Source organism: Pyrus communis, chromosome 14 (assembly GCF_963583255.1).
Source record: "Pyrus communis chromosome 14, drPyrComm1.1, whole genome shotgun sequence".
NCBI lineage: Eukaryota > Viridiplantae > Streptophyta > Magnoliopsida > Rosales > Rosaceae > Pyrus > Pyrus communis.
In genome coordinates this window covers 11,203,501-11,227,512 of record NC_084816.1, presented here as the reverse complement: position 1 = coordinate 11,227,512, position 24,012 = coordinate 11,203,501, and the positions used below count along the sequence as shown (strand labels likewise).

Here is a 24,012-nt window from a genome sequence, read left to right as displayed (position 1 = left end):
CTGTTGCTGGACACGTTCGGTGCCACATGCCCGTTTTCTTCTGGGGGAAAATGGCAGAGTTAGGCGCTCAGTGTTTGATCATGTCAGTCACCTGGGTATGATCAACATTTTAATCCCATAACCAGCCAACATTTTAGTTCGAAAATGCTAATTTTACATGTGGCCTTTACGATTGATTTGGGTGACTAGCACAAGCCACACTTTGTGTCGAGGTCACATTTAGGGCCGGTTGGTATTGCTGTATTTTTTTATACTGTTTTTTACTGTGTTTTAAGAATAATTAACTGAGTATTAGGTAAACTGTATTTTTAAAAGCGTTGCGAAAATGAAAAGCAGCATAAAAGCATTTGGTAAATTTTAATGTAGACATGATATAATTGTACATAATAATAAAAATGGACATGATAATGAGGGTGATGACGACGACAATTGTGACCATGGTAATAGTTGTGATGGTAGGCTGTAGAGATAACAATGGTGATAGGGTGACGGCAACGACCATGGTGGCAGTCATGGTTATAGTTGTGGTGGCAGCGATGGCCGTTGTGTTTATAGTGATGGTGATGACGGTTACGGCAATGATGGTAGTGATAGTGATGGCAGGTAGGAGACGAGCTTCTTCATCCCTACCATAGGAACTCATCTCATCTTTCACATACTAATTTTCTACATGTTAGTGCATTGTGAGAACCCTTCAGCTGTACAGATTAAGCATTGTGTAAAACAAACCCAAACGTTTGTTCATCCAAAACTCGCCCTGTGCCTCGAGGATTATCCTTGAAACTCTTTGTTTTTGTGGTCTCGAAACTCTTCTCCACTGAAATTCTCTGGCACAAACACGTTTTTTTATTGGCTCATGAGCTCATTTTAGGAGAATAATATACATAGAAAGGATTTATCGCCACTGTAACATCCCAACAATAACAATAGACCCGTTCCATGTAAATTCTATTTTAGACAATCAAACGTTTTTATTTTTTTCTTTCTAAGAAAGTGATTTTCACCCCCTTTTCAGAGACCCCGCTTTATTTATAATCATAAGGTTGAATAACTTAAACGAAATCAACCACCAAAATTAACAAAGTTATGTAACAAATTAAAAAAAGCGTGTGAAAATTACTTCTCTTTTTCTATTTCATATCTATTGTATATATAGGACATAGGAAAACAACAGCACGTAAAAACATGGTACTTTTTTCATTTTCTTTCACGAAAGGTACACAGCTGATAACTCCATTCACTGTCGAAGAAACCAAAAAAAGAGACAAAAATACGTGCTACGTAATCACTACAAAACAACAAGAGAGTTAGGGCAGAAAGGGGCAGTAGTTACAAAGTTCCAACAGAAGGTTACGAACTTCATTCCGACAGGATGGCAATCTCCCCATGAACTCGATCGGAGGCCCCCGCGCTTCATGAGCCTTCACGTTACAAAATTGTGTTTTATGTCGAAATGGGACCTTCATTTATCTTTGTTATCACCTTGTGGGAGTTGCAAACCCATTAGCCCAAGCAAATTGGAAGCAGGACCAGGAAGGCCTTGCTGACTAGAAAATGAATCGAGAAGACTCTTTACGAGATTCACATCCACATCCACAGGAGTGAAATACTCCTCCATATCTTCTGTGGCATGCGACGTTCCCTGCATACACAAATTCAATTCATTTATCATCCCACAAACAAAAAGGTTATCTATTAAAACCAAGTTCATTTTGGAAGAAAAGTGCATGATTTAGTGCTAGTCCGAGGAATTAAGCAGGCCGTATCACTTCAGTAAGATCACATGTATAGCCACAAAGAAGAGTCTTGCTGAAAAATTTCAGTGAGACCACCACGTGTGACAAACAAAAAACTTTGGAAAGCTAAATTTATTTATTCATACGCAACCATATGAGGTCAAACATATAAGAATTAAAAAAATTCAACCATACCTCATCTTTCTTTGGAGCTTGTTCATCAGCACGAACAAAACTTTTCTTGAGGGTTGTAGATTTCAACTCTTCATTTAAAGCATCAGAATAAGAATGCATGAAAGTATCTTCTCCATCCTCACTTTCATCTTCAGACTCATCTGTGAATAGCAAACCAAGCAGCTTAACAACATTATGATCATGAACCTCAAATCAAAACATCACTCCATCAAAAAAAAGCATCAGATAACAAAGTTGGGTCGCCCTTCAGATTGGTATAAAACTTGCGACATATCACTATAATCTTCTCTTTTTTTGCATGAAATTTCAGTTTTTACACAAGTGATGAAAGGAGAATCTTGGTTGTTGCTTCACAATTTCCATGAGCATGAACAACATAACTCAGTTTTCTTTATTCAGGGTTTCAAGGGTTATGCCAAGCATCCTTCTTTAGTTTATTAGATGATAGAGAGCAGACAAATAGAGGCATGAAAGGAATTAGACAGCAAGCTGTGCCTCTTTCCTTTAGAGGGAGGGCAATAGAATTCCATCTACAAACTGAAATCGATTTTTCTGAAAGCCCTATAACAGTTTGTTGTGCATTCTAGAAAAGACTGCATGTCATTTCAAGAACATTTTAAATGTTGAGCATTTATTAGATAGTTGTTCAAATTTAACACAAAAGGCTTTCAATTAAACCTGTGTGCTTAGGAATGGTTTTCTTTTTGTTCCTTGTTTTTTTGCTTTTGGTGCGTGCACACAATTTACTCAAAGTTTTCAAATTTGAGACCATTACAATAATTGAAAAATTAAGTCTATTAAGGGAATGATAGAAAGATGTACAACTTACTGAAGTCCAAGTCGGATGAGGACCCTTCCTCATTATCATCATCACTAGGAGCATCCTCGTTGCCTTCAAACTTCATTATTGATTCTAGATCTTTATAGAAACGGTCCGCGTCAAAGTCCACCTCTTTTAGGTTCCTTCAAAAGAAGATTATAATATATAAAACAATCAACCGCGTGCTCATCTTTGAATCAGTTAATAAACTCACCAACATCTAAAAACTAACTTAATACAGAGTCTACTCATAAGTGACCAGGAAACTTTATCAAATTCATGAACAACCAGAGCTTGGGAATAATCAATTCGCATAATCAAGCTTGTAGCTTAATATTGAGCTTGGTTCATCAAGGAAAGTCACTACACGTACTCACTCTAGATTACAACAGCCGTAAGACTGAGCAAAGCAAGAGCTACATGGGCTCAAAATCCACACTAAGTTTTAAGTAACTTTGCAGGTAACTTTCGTGACTCAATCTAATCCTACAATTACTGAACATACATCGAATCCAGCAAGCAGACTTTTTGCAACTGTAAACCTAGGAGATGCGAGTTTATTTCTTAGATAGGTGATACATTCTAAGGTCACTGCACTACATGATGGCAAATTGGAACATTTAAAAATTAGCCGCCACCACTAGAAATATATGCTCATTAATGTTAATGTGATCTTATTTCTGTGTTTGCTGAAAAAAATGGGAACCAAACCCATGAACAATTGACACGGAAACACAAGTACACTAACCTGCTCTCGGGAACCTCAGCTCCCTCGTAGCTTGACATCTTCTGGACAAATGCCTGCATGGTTTTTGCTATATCACCCGGATTGAAACCATCAACGTTAGAACTGGATGATGGACCAGCATCGTCCTGCTCTTTTGACTTCTTTTTCTTTTTCTTTTTTGAGTCATAATGTTCCATCTCCTTTTGTCTCTCCAAAAGTTCTGAGTTCAACTCATCCTCTCCATTGTAAAGCCAAGAATCATCGTCAGAAGGCGGAACCTCTCGACCCCTAAAATTATCGGCTGAATTAGGTAAAGCCAGAATCTCATCTATGCGTCTCACTGGAGCACTCATCATCTCACTGCAAGAATGGTAACGCCTTAGTTAATTGCCAACACTATAAGAACACCAAAGATCCAATTAAGAACGGCATCTAAATGCAAATGACATTCAACCCAATTTAAGTCTTTGCATCTAATATCGACAGAAGCATAATGCTTATACATTACTAACATATTCACTATTCGTAAAACAACCATACTACCACCACAATGATAAAACCATATGTACCTTGCCCTCGAAAACAAAGCACTACTGCGATAATACTCCTCTGCATTCCGCATCAACCTCTGGTACTCTTTCGATCCGGGAAGCAACCCTTCAAAGTACCCACTCCTCTCCAAAGTCTCCTTAAATGCCTCCCAACTACTGCCTTTCCCTTCCAACCCTTCCTTTCTCCTCTGCTGATACATCATCTCCATCCCACACGCAATCTTCATCCCTAATTCGGCCTCCATAAACGCTGCCCCATCCTCGCTCCTATTCGGCATTGGATAACACTTGGGCGCCTGAAACGCCTGTTGCACCAGCTGAGCGTACATTGCCCTCGACATCTTCACCGATACGCACACCAACTCCTCCTCCCTCCCTCTGCTTAAGAACGTCTCCATTTTTGCCGCATACTTCATAGTATCGATATCACGGTCGTAGAAACCCTCAACGGCCAAGGCAATCAGGCACGGTTCCTGACTCAACACCTGCGCCACCGCCGCGGGAACCCTAACCCTAACCACATGCATATTCCTCCTTGCCTTTTCCGGATACTCCAATATCCGATTCTTCACTGCAAGCTGAACCGGTTCAGCAGCAATTGCCTCCTGCCCGAAATTCACAATGAAATTCAAGGAGTCAGTGAGGGTTGGGTTCGGGATTCGAGCTTTGGGGACGATGTGGAGTTGGCCTTGGCGAATAAACACGCGATTGAGGCTGTTTTGGGGGTTGAGCCACCGAGGGAGGTGGTAGGCGGCTTCGATGAGGAGGAACTCGCCGTCGGAATCCCAGACTCTGATGGAGAGGTCGCGGAAGGTGGAGGAGATATGGAAGAGAAGAAAGACGGTGAACCACTCGTCTTCGAAGTTGTCGGCGACGCGGAGCTTGCCATGGAGGTGGGGGAGGTGGCGGTCGGCGGAGCAGAGACAAGAGGGTTTTGGGAGCGTGGATAGGGAGAGGGAGAAGGGTTCGTGCTGCCATATGTAGTCGGCAGTGAGGGGAGTGAGGGTTTGGAGGATTTGGAGGTGGAGGGACTGGAGGGAAGCGGTGGTGGTGGAGGAAGTCAGGGAGGAGTCGGGAAAGATGGCGTAGAAGACGGTGTCGTCCGGGAGTCTGGAGGCTTTTTGGGAGAAGATGGAGGAAGCTGATGGGTTGGGGTCTGGTGGTGGTGCTGCTGCTGCCGCCATTGTTTTGCTGTCTCAGTGTGTCACCCGGTGCTGCATATAACTTCTGTAGTTCTGCCGCTTTTTGTGAACGTTCTAGGTTTTTTTTTTTTTAAACACTTGATTCTAACCTTTTTCAAGGGGGTGGTAGAACACTCGAAACTAACGCAATAAATTATTATAAACAGTTGGAGTCTTAAGGTCATCTCCAATTGGCGAGATGGCTTGTTTCAACTTTTCAAGAAATTAATATTTTAATAAACAATACATGATCGTATTTTCTACAATTTCTAATCGATGATCAAAGGATCATAGAGCTCATTTTAGTTCCTTCACAAAAAATCGTTTCCAACCGAGAACCAAAGGACTATAGTATGGAATGTGAATAATTGAAATAAAATAAGGTAAGATAGTATGGAATGCTAAAAAATATGTGAGAAATAGTGTATGAAAAAATTAGAAATTAAAAAAAAAAAAAAACTTCCAAAAAACCAAAAGAAAAAATGGGCTAGGACCCAAAAAAAAACCATAAGCCCAAAATCCTAAAGTGAGCTGGGCAAATGGAAAAGAACAAAAAATAAAATGAAATTGGGCTAGCCAGCGGGCTGGTTGGCTAGCTCATTTGGGCCAGCCGGTTGGTCCTTTGGCCATTTTTTGTCCAATGGTGCTCACGAGCCATTTGGCTTAACCCTTGGTTAGAGACGGTTTTCGAACTATTTTCAACCATCTAACGTCTAGACCTTTTGGTTGAAAATGGCCTAAAGATCTAATTATATCTTCAAATAAATCGATTCAGGTGGATTTTCAAAATGATAGTGTAGACATCAAAATTTCGGTGAAATGAATGTTAACCAATAATTAAAATTTCAACGCTCACGTGTCACATAAATTTTACATGTAGCGTGTGACTCAACGAAAAATCGAAATAAATTGGAAAGGTCATCAAATAGGACACGTGTCAATATCTGGCAGAAATGATTTATTTCATCTGATTATTTAAATCCAAAAAATCAAGTTTTGGAATTCTATAAATAGGAGGCCAAGGCATTCATTTCAAAGGAGAAAAAAAAAAGAGGAAAAAGAAGAAAAAAAGGAGGAAGAAGAGAAAGAAAGAAGGGAATTCACATCACACCAAAACCTTGAAGCCTTGAAACTCTAAAGCTCTCAAGCAAATCCCTAAGGATCAAGAAAACACTCTTCGTTCTTCGTCAAATCAACCTTCAGGATCAAGCCCCAACGGCCCTTGAAGAACTTCCACCAACTCAAGATCAAGCCCCGACGGCCCTTGAGGAAAGTGTTCATCGTTCATCATCCATTCATCCTAAGATCAAGCCCCAACGGCCCTTTGGATCAACAACCTCAACAAATCCACACCTACACTCAGTCTTCAAGATTAGGCCCAAAAGCCCTTGAAGATCCGCTCATCCATCAACCTTCAAGATCAAGCCCCGACGGCCCCTTGAAGAAATCCAGACACCCAGTCTTCAAGATTAGGCCCAAAAGCCCTTGAAGATCCGCTCATCCATCAACAACCTCAAGACATCTGTTCAGTCTTCAAGATCAAGCCCCGACGGCCCTTGAAGAGAAGTGTTCATCGTTCATCATCCGTTCATCCTAAGATCAAGCCCCAACGGCCCTTTGGATCAACAACCTCAACAAATCCACACATCCAATCAGTCTTCAAGATTAGGCCCAAAAGCCCTTGAAGATCCGCTCATCCATCAGTCTTCAAGATCAAGCCCAAAAGCCCTTGAAGATCCGTTCATCAACTGTTCATCCCTAGATCAAGCCCCGACGGCCCTTTGGATCAACAGCTCATCCACAAACCTACACCCTACGAAGATAGAATCAGAGGATCAAATTACAAAGAGATTGTAACCCCAAAATCATTAAACATAAAATATATTTTGTACACCGTATTCTTGTCTCTTGTTTCAGGAACTTTCCGTGTTTACAAATTTGGCACGCCCAGTGGGACCTATCTCTACCTCTCATCTCTGTCTCCGTTCAAGATATTCAAGCAGAGTCCATGGCTTCAAACAAAGAACAAGTCATGACTATCGACACTACCTCCATTGAAAAACAGCTGGTTCAGATGAAGGAAACAATTGCAAGGCTGATAAAGACTGCAGAGGAGAAAAACTTGCAAACCGCCGGACTCATCAACCGTCTGGAGGCGCAACATGGTGTCATAGTGAAACCAAGCTCTCTTCCAACTAAGAGAACCGAAGAAGGCTTCAACCCAAATGCCTACGAACTCATGTCAAAGGCTAGGCATGACTTTGCTTCCTCTTCAAATCTTGGAAAGAAGGTTTCAAACACCGTCAACGACAAAGATCGCGACCTCACCGAGACTCAAAAGAAGTTGAAGGAGCATGATTATGGAGTTGACAACAACAAGGCTGGACTTGGCTTCACACCAAATGCACCCGTGAAGATTTCAAGCAAAGTGAAGAAAGCTAGCGCTCAACACATCAGCGTGAGCATTGAACAAGACCAAGAAGAGCCTAAACCCTCCCCTCGGACGTCGGTCTTCGATAGGATGAGCCATTCAAGCTCCAGAACTTCAGTGCTTAATCGCATTGGTGGTCAAGACCGAACCCCTGTCTTCAAGAGGCTTAACGCGCCGACATCCCGAAGCTCTGTTTTTGAAAGGTTGTTAAAACCTAAGAAACAAAGCAACACAGCTATCTCTCCTCTGCGACGATCAGCTTCAGAAAGATTTGAAGATAATGGTAAGCCTTTTGGAAAGAGGAAGACAACACCAAAGGAAGAAAAGCTCGATGGGTTAGGAGAAAAAGACGACGCTCGAAGCTTGATTCCTTCAAGGATGGAGCGCCAAGCAATCCTAGAGGTCGACACAAAAGGACCACTGAAGGTAAGGAGGCGCATCATCGTCCACACTGGCAAATCTTCATGCCAACGAACCCAAGAGAACGGCACTGAAGAGGAGATCCAAGATGTTTTCTACATCACGGTTCAAGAAGGTACAGAAGACGAAAGCCCGAGGAAATACTCAGAGTCCCTACTCTCCGACCCTGATCCAAGCGGCAGTACAACCATGCAAGTCATGACCACTGGAGCAACTTCAATCGAGGAGCAGCTAGCTCAGATGAATGAAGCAATCGCAAAGCTCACACGGACTGTGGAAGAAAAGGACTTGCAGATTGCCGCACTTGTCAGCCAACTAGATGCGCTGCCCGACGTGAAAGTCGACCCAAATATTGGCCTATTAAAGAAAGAAGACGACGAAGAAGAGGAGCCACCAGTGGAGAAAGTTGAAGAGAAACCGAAGCTAGACCAAGCAACGACATTCATGGGATCTCTCTCTATCCAGCAGCTACAGGAGATGATCGCAAGCACTGTCAAGACACAGTACGAAGGAAGCTCGCATGACTCCGCACTGTACTCAAAGCCTTACTCCAAGAAGATTGATGCTTTGAAGATGCCAAGGGGTTATCAGCCCCCAAAATTCATGCAGTTCGATGGAAAAGGCAACCCGAAGCAACATGTCGCCCATTTCGTTGAAACTTGCAACAATGCTGGGACAGAGGGAGACTACCTCGTCAAACAGTTCGTGCGTTCGCTGAAAAGTAACGCTTTTGACTGGTACACCGACCTCGAACCCGAGTCTATCAACAGTTGGGACCAGCTAGAAAGGGAATTCCTCAACCGTTTCTACAGCACTCGTCGTACTGTAAGCATGCTAGAGCTGACCAGTACGAAACAGTGGAGAGATGAACCTGTCATCAACTACATAAATAGATGGCGCTCCTTAAGTCTGGATTGTAAAGATCGGCTTTCTGAAACCTCCGCCATTGAGATGTGCGTTCAAGGCATACAGTGGGGACTACACTACATTCTTCAAGGCATCAAACCACGAACATTTGAGGAGTTAGCCACCCGCGCCCATGATATGGAGTTAAGCATCACCCGTCATGGGAAGAAAGAACAGATCGCCGACTACAAGAATGACAAAGTTTTGGGGCCCAAGGTGGATAAGGCTGCGTGGAAACCCACCAAGGAAGCAATGACGGTCAACACAACTCCAGTCAAAACCCATACACGAGGCAAGGCGATTCAAACCGAAGCTTTTCGTGATCAAGAGATACGTAGACGCACTTTGAAGGAGCTTGAGGAGAAGACTTATCCATTCCCCGACTCTGACGTGGCTGCCATGCTAGATGACTTGCTGGAAAAAAAGGTGATCGACCTACCTGAGTGTAAACGGCCAGAAGATATGAACCGTACTGACAGTCCAAGGTACTGTAAATTCCACCGCTTCATTAGTCATCCGACAGAAAAGTGCTTTGTGCTAAAAGATCTCATCATGAAGTTGGCTCAGAAAGGGATCATCGAGCTAGATCTTAATGATGTGGTGAAGTCAAACTATACCACCGTCACTTCTGGCTCTTTGAACTCAAAATCTTCACCTCAACCGTTGGGGGCATGCTCCAAAACCATGTCAGTCAAGTCAAGTGAAGATGAAGGATGGATTCATGTCACTCCAAAGAAAATGTACAAGAAACATAGGTCTCCTCCACAAGTTCACCAATCGGAAAGGGGGCAAAGCAGCTACCGTCAACCTTCAAAGCTACATGAAAGTGTTGAGGATGATGAAGTTATGACACAAAGATCGTCCGTTGCCATCACGATGCGCGATTTCTTCCCAAAAGACTTCTTCAATCACTCAGTCAAGACTCCTTGCTATGAAGATTGCAAGGAATGCCTCTCTAAGATCGCTTGACAACAACAATCAAAAGCTCCTCGTTCGCACGAGCCTAAAAGGCGACAATCAAAAGCTCCTCGTTCGCACGAGCCTAAAAGGTGACACCAAAAGCTCCTTGTCTGCACGAGTTGAAACTGCAAACGACGCCAAAAGCTCCTTGTCTGCATGAGCTGAAACTGCAAACGGCACCAAATGCTCCTGGCCCGAAAGAGCATAAACTGTGTACGGCAAAATCATCACCAAAATCATCATAAAAACCATCACTCATTTGAACTACGTCATGACTTGATCCCTCCTCAACCAAGGGTACGTAGGCAACTTGAAACTTTAAAACTTCAAGTACAGTCACATCTCAAAAAAAAAAAAAAAAAAAAAAAAAAAAAAAACGCTTTGAAGAATAAAGAGCAAATTCAAGAATGCAAACATTTTATTTCTTTGAAGGAAAAAGTCTGATTACAAAAGAAAAAGGGCGGAAGACACTACTTGAAAACTATGTCCCTAAAACTAAGGAGGCGGTCTTCAAGCAGGCCTTCCAAAGCCTTCAAAGTCTCTACCTCAGTGAGAGACAGGATGGGCAACTCCATAGCCATGTCTTTCTCTTGTTCTAGGCGTGAAATCTCCTCTTGGCATTGAGAAAGTGTAGCTCTCTGCTCCCCGAGAACACTTTCAAGTTTTGATGCCTCGATGCCAAGCTGTTCTTGTTCTCGCATCAACGTATCTAGATGTACCTGGACAGAAGCTAAAGAAGTCTCTGTAGATTGATAATCTCCCGAAGCAGCTTGCTGAGAAGACCGGGCTTGGGTTAGTGACAAGTCTATTGCAGCAAGTTGGTGAGCTCTAACATCTGGACTCAACTTCTTCGAGGAAATAGCACGCAAGGAAGAATACTCAGTTGAGGCGGCCATAATTTCGGCGATCTTGATCTTCAAGGATGAAGAATCAATGTTAAGATTGTCAATTGCAGAAATAAGTTTCGACAAGTCCTCTTTAAGCAACGCAAGGTCCTCCGACGGGCATTTCAAAATCCTCCCCTCAATATGGCTCTTGATATCCATTGCCGCACGAAGATTGATGCGATGAATAAGCTGCTCAGTACCACTAAGGTTTGGCCCTCTCAGAGAGATCTCAGAGCTAGCTGGCAAAGGTGTAGAATGCATGACGGGATCTTGCATGCCTCCACCTACACACGGCAAACTTGGGAAACTTGACGAACTTGGGATAAGCTCTGTACCAGGTGGATCCCCAATCTCCTCGCCTGTGGGTAGGTCGCCTCCAAATAGCATCTCCGTATAAGAATAAATACCTGTGGTCGCCAAGTCAAAAGAACAAGAAGGCCCAACCTAAAGAAAACAAAGAAAGCTGTTAGAAACAAAAGCTAAAACAATGAAAGCAGAAGAAGTCATAAGAGAGAAGAAGATGCATACGTCTTTCTCAAACGACACACTACCATCGAGTTGAGGGAGCCTAAACACTTCTTTCTTCTTATGACGAAAATTGACATCGCTATCAGCCTGAGCGCCTTCAAGACGTCGCTTGTTTAAAACTTGTTGACCCTGCCGCAAAACAAGTCCATCTTCGTGCGAATCAACTTCATCACCGGCCTCTTCAGATACATCCAGATGTTGAGAAGACAAGCGTGGGCATTGAGGGACTAAAACCACTGGTCTATCTTGCAAAGTAGCAGCACTCGCGCAATCAAAAGATATCAGTTGTGTAGGAACCACAGAACACCCCTCCTTCAATACATTGAGGTGTAAATGAGAAGAATTGGTACCACTTGCCATCCCCGAATTCTCATAATATACCTTTGACCACCAACTTATGTAAGCACGGGTTACTGGACTACTCTTGAACTCGTCTTTTGCCGGCAAGGTGATAGAAGCATTTGTACATGCACGGGTACAAGACTCCCAATGCATATACACGGCTTGCAAGGAGTCTAATTGGTTTTTTTCCTTCAGCTTGCCTGGCACATGTTGGACAAAACCAAATTGCCTGCTGAAACGGTGGGGACTATACGGCTGAACAATGCATCGATCTTCTTGCCGCAAAGAAACATACCCTGAGCGAAGACTTACAAGGTAAGATAAGTCTGAGAAGCGAAGATGCGAATTGTCCATGATGCCTCGCCGCACCGAGCCAACTCTCGCCAGATAGTCCATCTTCAAGCCTTCGCAGCTTCTAAACAGTGCTTGCGCCTAGGAATCATCGAGGCTCTTCGAAGAAAGCACGCCAGAATGCTTCGTCATCAAAGGCCCTGACTTGTTTAGAGTTGAAGAAAAAAAATGAGTACCGAAGTACTCACCCAACCAACCATACACATAATGGTAGGGAAGAACCGCGGCACGATCTTCAGTGTTTGCTGAGTTCGAAACAACACTCAAGCCATTATAAATATTGGCCAAAACCGGGATAGCAAGACTGAAAGATTCACCTGCAGCCATCTTGCTAGCAACTTTGAAAACCCCAGGACGAACAAAGTTGACGTCGCCGATTGGAAAAACAAACTTACAAAGCCAACAAGCTAAGAAAGCAGCTAGGTAAGATTCTTCCACATGCTCTGATGCTATGCCAAGGTCCTCAAACGCTTTCAACTCGGCAGGGGAACGGCGCCTAGCTGAACCAATGGCACCAGATGGATATGAGTCTCCCTTTGGCTTAGTGGTTTTGTTGCAACTTCTTCTCTTCGAGGACTTCTTGTACCTTGTGTCCTCCCAATACCAGAAGCGGATCCATGAAGAAATCTTCACGCCTGATTTACTTCGAGCATCTTGGAAAAGCTTGTGATATGCCCAAAATAAACAGCGACAACTCGCAGGCAATCCTCGGTTATTGCAGAGAGAAAGTTCCTCCGCACTAGGAACGACCTCGTCATAAAACTTACCTTGGATTGGCAATCCCCCTATCTTGTGGAGATCCCAAAGGGAAATTGACATCTCTCCTTGAGCTGTATGAAGCGTGTTAGTCGCTGAACACCAATGCTCGAAGAACGCATGAAGGACAGAATGATGGAGATCATAACTAAACAAAGATGCGTACACGGCATGGTAAAGGCCCATGCTAGTAAGCACATGTTTAGATCGGCCCAAGACATCTTCAAGCCACTCCCAATAAGACTCATCAAAAACAGCTTCTCCGGTAGTCGACAAGGCATCATTCCAAGCCATAGCTCCGCTGCGGATGTGATCTCCGAGAAGCTTAAACGAAGCCGGATGACTGTCATGAGCATGGTGTGAAGGGTTCAAGATAAGAATCCCCGGTGTGCACGCCTCCCTCTTCGTATTTGATCGAACAAAGTTTGCCACCTTCCAAGATACTTCAGAAGACCACGACTTAATATGCATGGAGTTGTCTTTTGTAGGAAGAGCAAGCGCCTTAAGGCCAGTCAGTGGGGCGTAAATCTTCAGAGTTGTTCCCCTATCTTGCGAATCATTTTCCTTCGCAAGAATGGTAATGGTGTTGCTCTTAAAACATTTGAAAAATAAAATGACCGCAAAAAAAAAAAAAAAAAAAAAAAAAAAAAAAAAAAAACAGCCACAAAACTTGAACAGCAGGACAACAGACAGTGCAATGGTGTGCAGCGATGACGGTGCAGCAAGCAGCAACAAGAGGCACAACAACGTCACCACCGAGGAAAATTATGATCAAAAGGCACTACACAGCATAAACTCGCTGCAGTCTTTTGCATAACCCCACACGGTAAAAGTGACACACTGCAACAAGCTCCAAGCAGCGGCAAGAGGCACGGCAACGTCACTACCAAGGGAAGACTGTGACCAAAAGGCATTACACAGCAAAAATCCCTTTGCAATCTTTGCACAACACCACTCTTTCTACACCACCAATTTACGCGTTCCTGGGTTCTTCGTCGATTTGGCAGCCTCAGCCTTGCAGATCACCATATAAAAAAATTAATAAAATATATATATATATATATATATTATATATATAATAAAAAAACAAAAAAAAAACACAAAAAAAAAAAAAAAAAATGCAAGAACAAAATATAAAAGACAAAAAAATTTTAACGAGGTTCCTCCACAGTCAGTGTAACTGGAGTACGTCCTTGGAGCAGTAGGAGCTCACCCAATAATCCACTATCAACCAAATGGGAGTTTACAAAGTGTTGGTAATCTCACAGCCCAAATAACCCAATACACCCAAAAGCTCTCACACACCAAAGAAACAAATAGAGGAAGAAATATAATGAATAATTTCTTCTCTATACATATAGCTCAAAGCTATTACAAACAACAACTACTTTGGTAGATGATTACTAACCAAATGAAGCAGCAGCTTCTCTTCTCTATTTGCAGTTTTTTTTTTCTTTTTCTCAGCAGAGTATTGAGCTCTCTCTTCTTCTCTATTTTCTCCAAAACCGAAATGAGCTATCTTCACTTTTTTTCCTTTGCTTCAAAGGCTATTTAAACCAACGGATGTGGAAGAAAAAAACAAAAACACTTTCCTGTTTTTCCTCCCTAAAACAAGGAAAATGTTTCTCCTTTTCTTCCTTTATAATTTTTTATAGCCAAAAGCATTTGCAATTGTTGTCTAGCTGAAAGCATAGCCAAGTTGGCCACTTTCCAACATAAAAAAAAAAATAAAAAAATAAAAAAAATAAAAAAAAACATTGGTGGATCAGCACCACCGAAGGAAAAAAAAAAAAAAAAAAAAAAAACTTTGGTGGATCAGCACCACCGAAGGAAAAAAAAAAAAAAAAAAAAAAAAAAAAAACTTTGGTGGATCAGCACCACCGAAGGAGAAAAAAAAAAAAAAAAAAAAAAAAAAAAAAAAAAAAAAAAAAAACTTTGGTGGATCAGCGCCACCGAAGGAGGAAAAAAAAAAAAAACTTAGTGATGTATATGTTTTATTTGTATTTAACACAATACACTGAATAAAATAAAGTATGTCCATTAATCTCCAAGAAATTACAAGTGTGTACACAAAAAAAAAAAAAAAAAAAAAAAAAAAAAGAAGATGGAGCTTTCACAAAGGATGTTCACGTGAAGCCCCATTACTTGGCAAAACTCTAGAAGCGGAAGGCATCGGAGTGGGAGGCATTGAAGCTAGAGCATTCCGGGCCTCAATACTGGGTGGAACGCTAGATGACCCAGGAAAAAGGTGCCTCTGGAGGAAAGACGAAAACCTTTGATGGTCACTTTGAATCCGACCTTCAGATTCTTGCAGCTCATCAAGCTTCCTCTTCATGCCCGTCGAATAGTTGTTTGCAAGCACGTGCAAACTTCTATTCTCATACTTCAGCTGCTTGATCTCTTGCTTGAGACTTTCCACCTCTGCCATCAACGATTCAACCTGACGGGAGCGAGCAAGTAGGCGTTGGCCCATGTTGGACACAGAGCCTGCACACTGAACGCTGAGAGCGAGGGACTCTTGAACGGCCAACTCATCGGACCGTCCTGACAGCAGCCTACTATCTTTTGGAGTGAGGAGGTTCCTAGCTACTATTGTAGCTGTTGTGGCGTCCTGCATCACGAAGTCTTCACCTGTAAGAGGACCGTTAGAAGATAAAAAAGAAGGGCGCCATACATTACCTTGACCGGGTGCAACCGGATCGCTGCTGAGACTCAAATCTAAGCAAAGGTTCGATGAGTTAGTCATTTTTTTTCAAAGGTGTTCAGAGAGAATGGGTGGATGAAGATAATTCTCAAAAGGCCGGAGACGATTTTCAAGAATGGGCAATTTTCAGAGTGTGTATGTTGGAGTGATCGATACCTCTGTAAAAAGCCAAGCGACACGACCACCGATTCAAAAATCCGGATTTTCCTGCGTGAAGTTCGGCGACGCGTTCGCGGCTTTTCAGAAAATGCGTTCAATTTTGTCAAAAGATATCTGACAAAGTCGAGAACACGTGGAGGCCATCATCGCAACTACACGTCTTTAGCCGACAAGCGCAAAGTTCGGCGACGCTTTCTCTGCTTTTCAGAAAACGCGTGCAACTTTGTCAAAAGTGGCGCTCGTTCAGAAATCGAAGATGCGTCGTTCAGATATCGAAGAGACGTTTGTCGACAAGGGTAAAAGAACGGTACCACCACTTGCTATTAAGAAATCCCTATATGTGTCGACCTTCGTCTCTTATGGCAAGGCAGACCTGAAGAAAATGCCCAACTCTTCCTCACCTCTGAGGGCGCACTCCCAGCAAAGCCTCTCGAAATACACAATTCTTCTTCTTCCTTTGAGAAAACCTATTCAACCTTTGAAGATACCAGATGCCTGGAGTACAGATGACCCAGGAGGAAACGATGGATTGAAGCATGTGCTGATTCATTCACCGCTTCTTCAAAAGCAAAGGTATCTCATATCATCAAGGGCAAAAGCAAAAGTATCTCATATCATGCTTTTTCCCTATCTTTTCCTTTGCCCTTGTTCTCACCTGCCAAGACAAGGACAGAGAAAGCAATATGTCGGAACCTCCACTCAAACCAGTTGCCACCAAGAAGTGAAGCACCATTTAAATGCAAAGGTTGCATTCAACTCCTGCATCGGAGGACAAATACTACAAGAGAAGATGCTAAACCTGCATAAGGAAATACCACTTCTGCAAAGGGGAGCAAGTAAGGCAAGTGAAAATGATACATCGAAGCATGTGGAGACAAGCACAACAAATATATGTGTTGATTCATTCACTGCTTCTTCGAAAGCAAAGGTATCTCATATCATGCTTTTTCCCTATCTTTTCCTTTGTCCTTGTTCTTACTCGCATGGCAAAGTGAAAGAAGCAATCAGCCGGCACTTGGAGTCAGTCTTCCGATCTGGAACCGACTACCTGGAATCTATTCCTGATTGCTTACCTAGTATTGCTCTCGAGTAGTCATCTTCAACGGTTGATACACTGCCAGAGAAGGGACAAGGAAACTTCAATCTTTCCGATTCGTATTCAATACGAATTGGAAAGATTGAACAAAGAAACAGGTCAGCACCTCCACCTCGTACTTGCCTGCCATATCCTGAAACCGCTCAGACCTTCGGGGAAGACCAAAAGAATCCTGCTGCCCAGTTCAAGAGTAGCACAAAGGAAAATTAATGATTGGAGGAAACCAGAAAATCTTCCAGTCGAACTCAAGATCAAGCCTCAATGGCCCTTGAAGAAATCACAAGTCCGATTCAAAATCAAGTGTTCACCACCCTTGAATCAAATTCAACTCCAGATAAAAGGAGTAAGTTCAGACCTTCGGAGGAGACCAAAAGAATCTTCCAGCCCAGTTCAAGATTAAGCTTGTGGAAAATCAACGATCGGAGGAAACCAGAAAATCTTCCAGTCGAACTCAAGATCAAGCCTCGATGGCCCTTGAAGAAATTTCCAGCTCAATTCAAGATCAAGCCTCGACGGCCCTTGGGTTGACATCTACATTAAGGGACTTCAAAACGCATCTTCTACACGTGACAAGCACATGTCAACGACGCGCCTTGAAGTGGGGGCATTTGTAGACATCGAAATTTCGGTGAAATGAATGTTAACCAATAATTAAAATTTCAACGCTCACGTGTCACATAAATTTTACATGTAGCGTGTGACTCAACGAAAAATCGAAATAAATTGGAAAGGTCATCAAATAGGACACGTGTCAATATCTGGCAGAAATGATTTATTTCATCTGATTATTTAAATCCAAAAAATCAAGTTTTGGAATTCTATAAATAGGAGGCCAAGGCATTCATTTCAAAGGAGAAAAAAAAAAGAGGAAAAAGAAGAAAAAAAGGAGGAAGAAGAGAAAGAAAGAAGGGAATTCACATCACACCAAAACCTTGAAGCCTTGAAACTCTAAAGCTCTCAAGCAAATCCCGAAGGATCAAGAAAACACTCTTCGTTCTTCGTCAAATCAACCTTCAGGATCAAGCCCCAACGGCCCTTGAAGAACTTCCACCAACTCAAGATCAAGCCCCGACGGCCCTTGAGGAAAGTGTTCATCGTTCATCATCCATTCATCCTAAGATCAAGCCCCAACGGCCCTTTGGATCAACAACCTCAACAAATCCACACCTACACTCAGTCTTCAAGATTAGGCCCAAAAGCCCTTGAAGATCCGCTCATCCATCAACCTTCAAGATCAAGCCCCGACGGCCCCTTGAAGAAATCCAGACACCCAGTCTTCAAGATTAGGCCAAAAAGCCCTTGAAGATCCGCTCATCCATCAACAACCTCAAGACATCTGTTCAGTCTTCAAGATCAAGCCCCGACGGCCCTTGAAAAGAAGTGTTCATCGTTCATCATCCGTTCATCCTAAGATCAAGCCCCAACGGCCCTTTGGATCAACAACCTCAACAAATCCACACATCCAATCAGTCTTCAAGATTAGGCCCAAAAGCCCTTGAAGATCCGCTCATCCATCAGTCTTCAAGATCAAGCCCAAAAGCCCTTGAAGATCCGTTCATCAACTGTTCATCCCTAGATCAAGCCCCGACGGCCCTTTGGATCAACAGCTCATCCACAAACCTACACCCTACGAAGATAGAATCAGAGGATCAAATTACAAAGAGATTGTAACCCCAAAATCATTAAACATAAAATATATTTTGTACACCGTATTCTTGTCTCTTGTTTCAGGAACTTTCCGTGTTTACAGATAGTGCCTAAAATTCAAATTTTAATTGCAATTAACAAAGGCTGTCAGCCACAACATTCTTCTCCTATAGGTATGAACCACCTCACAATCTGCTGTCCACCTTTAATAACTATTCATCTTTCCTTTTTTTTTTTTTTTTTTTTTTTTTTCATAAACCTTGTTAAATTTTGTCCATGATTTTATAAAACGGAACTTTAACGAAAAGCTCTCGGTACTGTTTACTTTAACAAAAAACCATATTTTTACACTAAAAAGTCAATCCTGGTACTATTCACTTTACCCTTTATTTTGTCATTATCGTTAAAACTCAAAGTTTTCAAGCTATTATTATTAGTTTTCCTTTTATTCAATTCCTTCTATCTAACGACCGAAAATTGAGAGTTGTCTTAGAAGTAAAGATAGGTGTGTAGATAGTGTCACCCTTTACTTTATCTTCTATTTTAATGCAAATATATTGTTATATTAAAAAACAGTTTTTTCGTCTCACTCTTGTGTTTATGGTTCAATGACTTCTGCCCGACTAAGATACAACTATCAAATTTTATAATATGCACCAAATTCTAGATTCTTGCAAACGCCCAACTAAGATACAACTATTTAATTTTACAATCTCCCCAAATTTTAGAATTCTAAATAATTGTTTTATGTGTTTATCTCTAGAGGTTTTGTACAGGAGAAAAAGAAAGAATAAGATGCGTTACGTTGGAAAGGAGGGTTCAATTATATAAGCTATTTTATATCCTTTCAAATACTTGTTGAATGTGTTTTAAAATACAAAGCAAACAGTTGTATCTCTTTATCCAAACGTTTTTAATATGGGGTACAATGTGGGCAAGCCCAAATCACAGTAACCAGCAGCCCAAGCATTATCCTCATTCCAACAAACCCAATTCTAATTACTAATCTAACTTGCAATTTACAAACCTATTATGACACTTAAAACTACAGTCTAGTAGTGTTTTTTTTCACTTGTAAAAGAGATCTTAGATTCGATTTGTCAACATCACAAACAAGTTAGGTGTTTATAGTCAGGAAAGTGTCGTTTTCCATATAAAAGAAAGAAATTGTCTTTGCCCTTCAGATCTTTTCTTTATCATTCATGAATAAATTTGTTTGCAACTCGTCATTCATAAGATTCGAATTTAAGACTCCTTACATAGAAATGAAAGGAATGCTATTAGATTATAGTACTAAATAGCTCTACCTTACATGAGTTGAACCAAAGACATTTCATCTACAAGTGGAGACAAATACTATTAAACCACACTGCCAACCTTTTGATTTAATTAAACTCAAACTTACGTAAAGAGGATAATGCTTGTTGAACCATATGTTTTCACAAAGTAAAAATAAATAAATACAAATATAAAAGAAGTGGAGTAGGTGTGGAGATGTGTGGGGATTGCAGTGCCTTTTTTTTTTTTAGAGCTGCTAAACACACCCTGTTGTTTTATTTTCCCACCCACGTTATATTTACACTCACTATAAAAAGTTTAAAAATTAAAATATTATTTTCCCACCCACTATTATTCCTAAAATAACCCTATATATAATTAGAGATAAATTTCTCTTAAAAAAGAATATAAACAAATAATATTACTCTCTTCCAAAAGCTAGAAAAAAAAAATATACTGTTTCCTTTCCAAATTCCAATTGGGGTGGGAATGAAGAATTCTGGGTTTTCATTCTTTGCTTTTCCCCTTTTGTTTTCTTTTTCATATGCATTTTCCATTTTTGCCATATATTGTGGAGATTCTCTTACTTTGTCGCAGATTTTTACTTTCTGGGTTTGTTCTAGTTTTGTAAGTTATTGGTTAATTTGTTCAGAGTGATATGTGAACAGTGGTTTGGCGCTTTTGGTCCCTCCTCCTCTTTCATGCCCTTCATCTTCTCTCTTATCTATCCCCTGTGTTTCTCACTCTAAAATACCAAAAATGAAATTAACCCACAAACCCTAACCCCCAATGTTGATGTTCCTCTACATGTAATCTCATCCTAAACCCTCTATCACTTCAAGATCTCCCCAAAACCATGTATCTGGAATCTTCACTTCCTCCCATCCCACTGATCCTCGCCGGAGCCCCAGCAACAAGAACAACCCCCTTAGAACGACAACAAGGCATCGGCCCCGGCCCCCACGTCTCCCTTGTCCAGGAACAACCACCCTTCTCGCACCTACACCCTACACCCTGCCGCTCGGATACAGCAGCAACAGAACCACCACGCCGAGATACGACGAGCTGTCAGCAAAAATGAACAGCAACAACAACAGTAGAGAGACGACGAACGGTTGTCGCCGCAATGTAGCAGCGTCAACAAGATTGTGACGCCGCTGATGTCCCCCGCCCTCGCTATTGCTTTGCTGGACCCTCTGCTCTATGTAAGAATTGGCTTCCATAGACAAATTTACCCTCACCTAATGAAAATGAATTCCAGGAATTCTCATAGGAAAACATGAAACAAATTGCACCCTAACCTAATGCAAATCATCTACTTCTTCAATAGAAACGTCATCTTCTAAGTTCATTCTTTTTGCTTTCTTTGAATGATTTTGATTTCTCCGAATGAAAGGAGATGGGAATGATGAGTTAGGGTTTAAGGAAGACAAATTTTCTAAACATAGTGTGAGAGTTATCACGCCTAAACTTTTCTTTTCTCTTTTTTTATAAAAAAAAAAAAAAAAAAAAAAAGAAAAAAAAGTTAATGCAAAAGGGGGTAACTAAGGTCCTTATTAGTCATTTTACTAGTGGACAAATTTGTAATTAAAAAAATCATAAAAAGGTGGGTGGGAAGATAAGACATTAGGGTGGGAATAACATTTTTTTTTATTTTATTTTTTTTAAAGAGTGAAAACAATATGGAAGTTGTTGTTTTATCCCTAAATATATATGTGTGTGTGTGTGTATATATATACATATATATATATATATGTATATAAACGGGATAAAATCACGTTTTGAAACTTCAAGAAGTAGTTTGCTTCTAGAACAATCCTATAGTCCCACGTCTTCAATTAGAGCAACGTAGTGGCTTTTCCAAACCGCTCCACTTCGTGAAAATGGCAAGAAACTGCTCCATGTCTACTTTCTATAAAAGGATGTGATCCAAAAGCAGGGGGAACAAAAAAAAGAAGAAGAATAGGACACAGAGAAAACAACTGAGAATAATGGACGGCAAAGAAGAACAAAGCAAGAAAGCAAGGGTGAAAAAAGATAGAGACAGAAAAAACGCTACAGAAATTGAGAGACAACATAGAAGAACAGACGGCAGAAATCTTGAGAGAGTTGGAGAGAAATCAAAGAAGTGAAGTGCTGCGGAAATTCAAGGAGACAAAGGCAAACAGAGAAGTGGATACACGGCAAAGGAAAGCAACAAAGCATTTAAAGGTATAAATCCATCCTTCTAAATCTTTCTTTGTTTGGTTTCTCTCGGCTTTGCAAGAATAAAAAAAAGAATAAGCAATTTGCTTCTTCAACCTCTCCCATTCCCTTGAAGCAAAAATGGAGGTGGTTGTCGTAAACTTTTAAGTGGTCCAGACCACCCAATGGAGCTCGAGACGAAGCTCTATGGCCAGACGCTCTCCGCTCCTTATCACTGCCATTAGTCCCATGAATTTCTTGTGGGTGGTCTAAACCACCCCGTGAAGTTCCAATCAAATTGAGTGATCGATGCTCTTCATCGTCCATGCTCCATCCCAAGAAAGAAGTCATTTGCGGTCCTACTCCTCCACCACAACCTAGCTTCTTGTTGCTACCGTTAGCCCTATGAATTTCTTCGGGGTGGTCTAAACCACCCCGTGAAGTTCCAAACAAATATGAGTGATCAATGTTTTTCATCGTCCATGCTCCATCCCGAGAAAGAAGTCGTCTGCAGTCCTCCATCTCTACCACAACCTAGCTCCTTGCCGTTGCTGTTAGTCCCATGAATTTCTTCTGGATGGTTTAAACCAACCCGTGAAGTTCCAATCAAATCTAAGTGATCCATGCTCGCCGTCCATGCCAAGAAAGAAATGAGCAGTCGATGTCACTCCCTGCCGCAGTGAAATTTTAAGTGGTCTGGAACACTCGACGAAGTTTGAGACGAAGTTCCACGGCCACATGCTCTTTGCTCCCTGCCATCATCATCGGCTCTAAGAATTTCCATGAGAGTGGTCGATGCTCTCTGTCGTCCATGCTCCATCCCAAGAAAGAAGACGCGTGCAGTCCTCCGTCTTCACCACAACCAAACTCCCACAAATAGCACGAGTCTGAAGAAAGCAAAAGCTGAAAGTAATGGAGATACAACAGTCTTGTGTAGAGTGACAACGGAGCTGCCAAACAACAACGACAACATTCCTCTACTGTTGCAACGAAGAGCGGTATGCTCATTCCTTGGTGACAAGTCTTGGGGAAAGCCCAGCCAACAACTGCGAGTTCTTTATAAATAGTAGAAAAAATAGTCATCCTGCCCTTTTTGTTTTGAGTACACGCCTAGGGAAAGAAACCACTGACTCTGATGGTTGTAGCAAATGAGAGGAGCGTAACCCCTACTTACCGTTGTTCATTTATTTTCTTCTCGTGCAAATACGGGAAGTGAAAAGTAATGAAGATGAACAAAGCAATCTCCACTATGATTTCAAGGACCATATCTGCTGGGTTGTTGTATGTCTTTCATAAAGATCCCATTAAAATTGGGATAACAAAAGAACAAAGAAAGCTATAGTAGAAAATGGAAAATAGAGAGGGAAAAGAAGAAAACATATTGTTCATCACTTATGGGTGTTGCAACAAGCTTCGGTGGTGAAATCAAAAAAGAAAATGACGTCTTCCTACAATCAGGAAGGTCCCAGCAAAAGTATATTTAAAAGGGAACTTTAACGAAAAGCTCGGTATTGTTTACTTTAACGATAAACTATATTTTTACACTAAAAAGTCAATCCTGGTACTATTCACTTTACCCTTTATTTTATCATTTTCGTTAAAATTCAAAGTTTTCAAGCTCTTTTCAATAGTTTTCCTTATTTAAAGTGATGTTCACATAGGGTTCCAATCCTATAAAAAGGCTATTTAAACATGGCCCCACAAAGAAACAAGACAAAAACCTCTAAAAGGAAGATGTCAATTGCTGCTTCTATGTCTTTTGTCCGAGAAATAGAAGAAGGATGGATGAACCTCCATGCTACACACATGGGCTATATGAATATGGCCTCCATCAAGTTGAAATTATTCATGAAGCCTGAAATGCGGAGACAAAAGATACGGCACTAACCAAAAGTCAAATGCCAAAATATAAGTAGATTAATTTCACTTAAGGCGCTCAAATGGCACGAAGCCATCAAATGTCAAATGACAAGAAGCCACATTAAATACCAAATGGCACTAAGCCGTATCAAATCCCAAATGGCACAAAGCCGAAGAAAAACCACCAAATGGCATGAAGCCGTATCAAATATCCATTACTACAAAATTACCTATAATTGGCGGTCCAAAATTTGACAAGAAAACATAATTTTTGTCCGATATTTGGTAAAAAT

The 24,012-nt window shown here is 41.4% G+C and overlaps 1 protein-coding gene across 1 annotated transcript; it reads right to left on the bottom strand.

Moving 5' to 3' along the window:
- Positions 1–1,178: 1,178 nt before the first annotated feature.
- LOC137715307 (protein ecdysoneless homolog) lies at positions 1,179–5,282 on the bottom strand. Its single transcript, XM_068454588.1, has 5 exons — positions 4,048–5,282; positions 3,500–3,838; positions 2,761–2,894; positions 1,932–2,071; positions 1,179–1,642 (listed from the first exon to the last, which is right to left on the bottom strand). The coding sequence occupies exons 1-5, from the start codon at positions 5,211–5,213 to the stop codon at positions 1,463–1,465; spliced, it is 1,959 nt and encodes a 652-aa protein (XP_068310689.1). The 5' UTR covers positions 5,214–5,282; the 3' UTR covers positions 1,179–1,462.
- Positions 5,283–24,012: the final 18,730 nt, after the last annotated feature.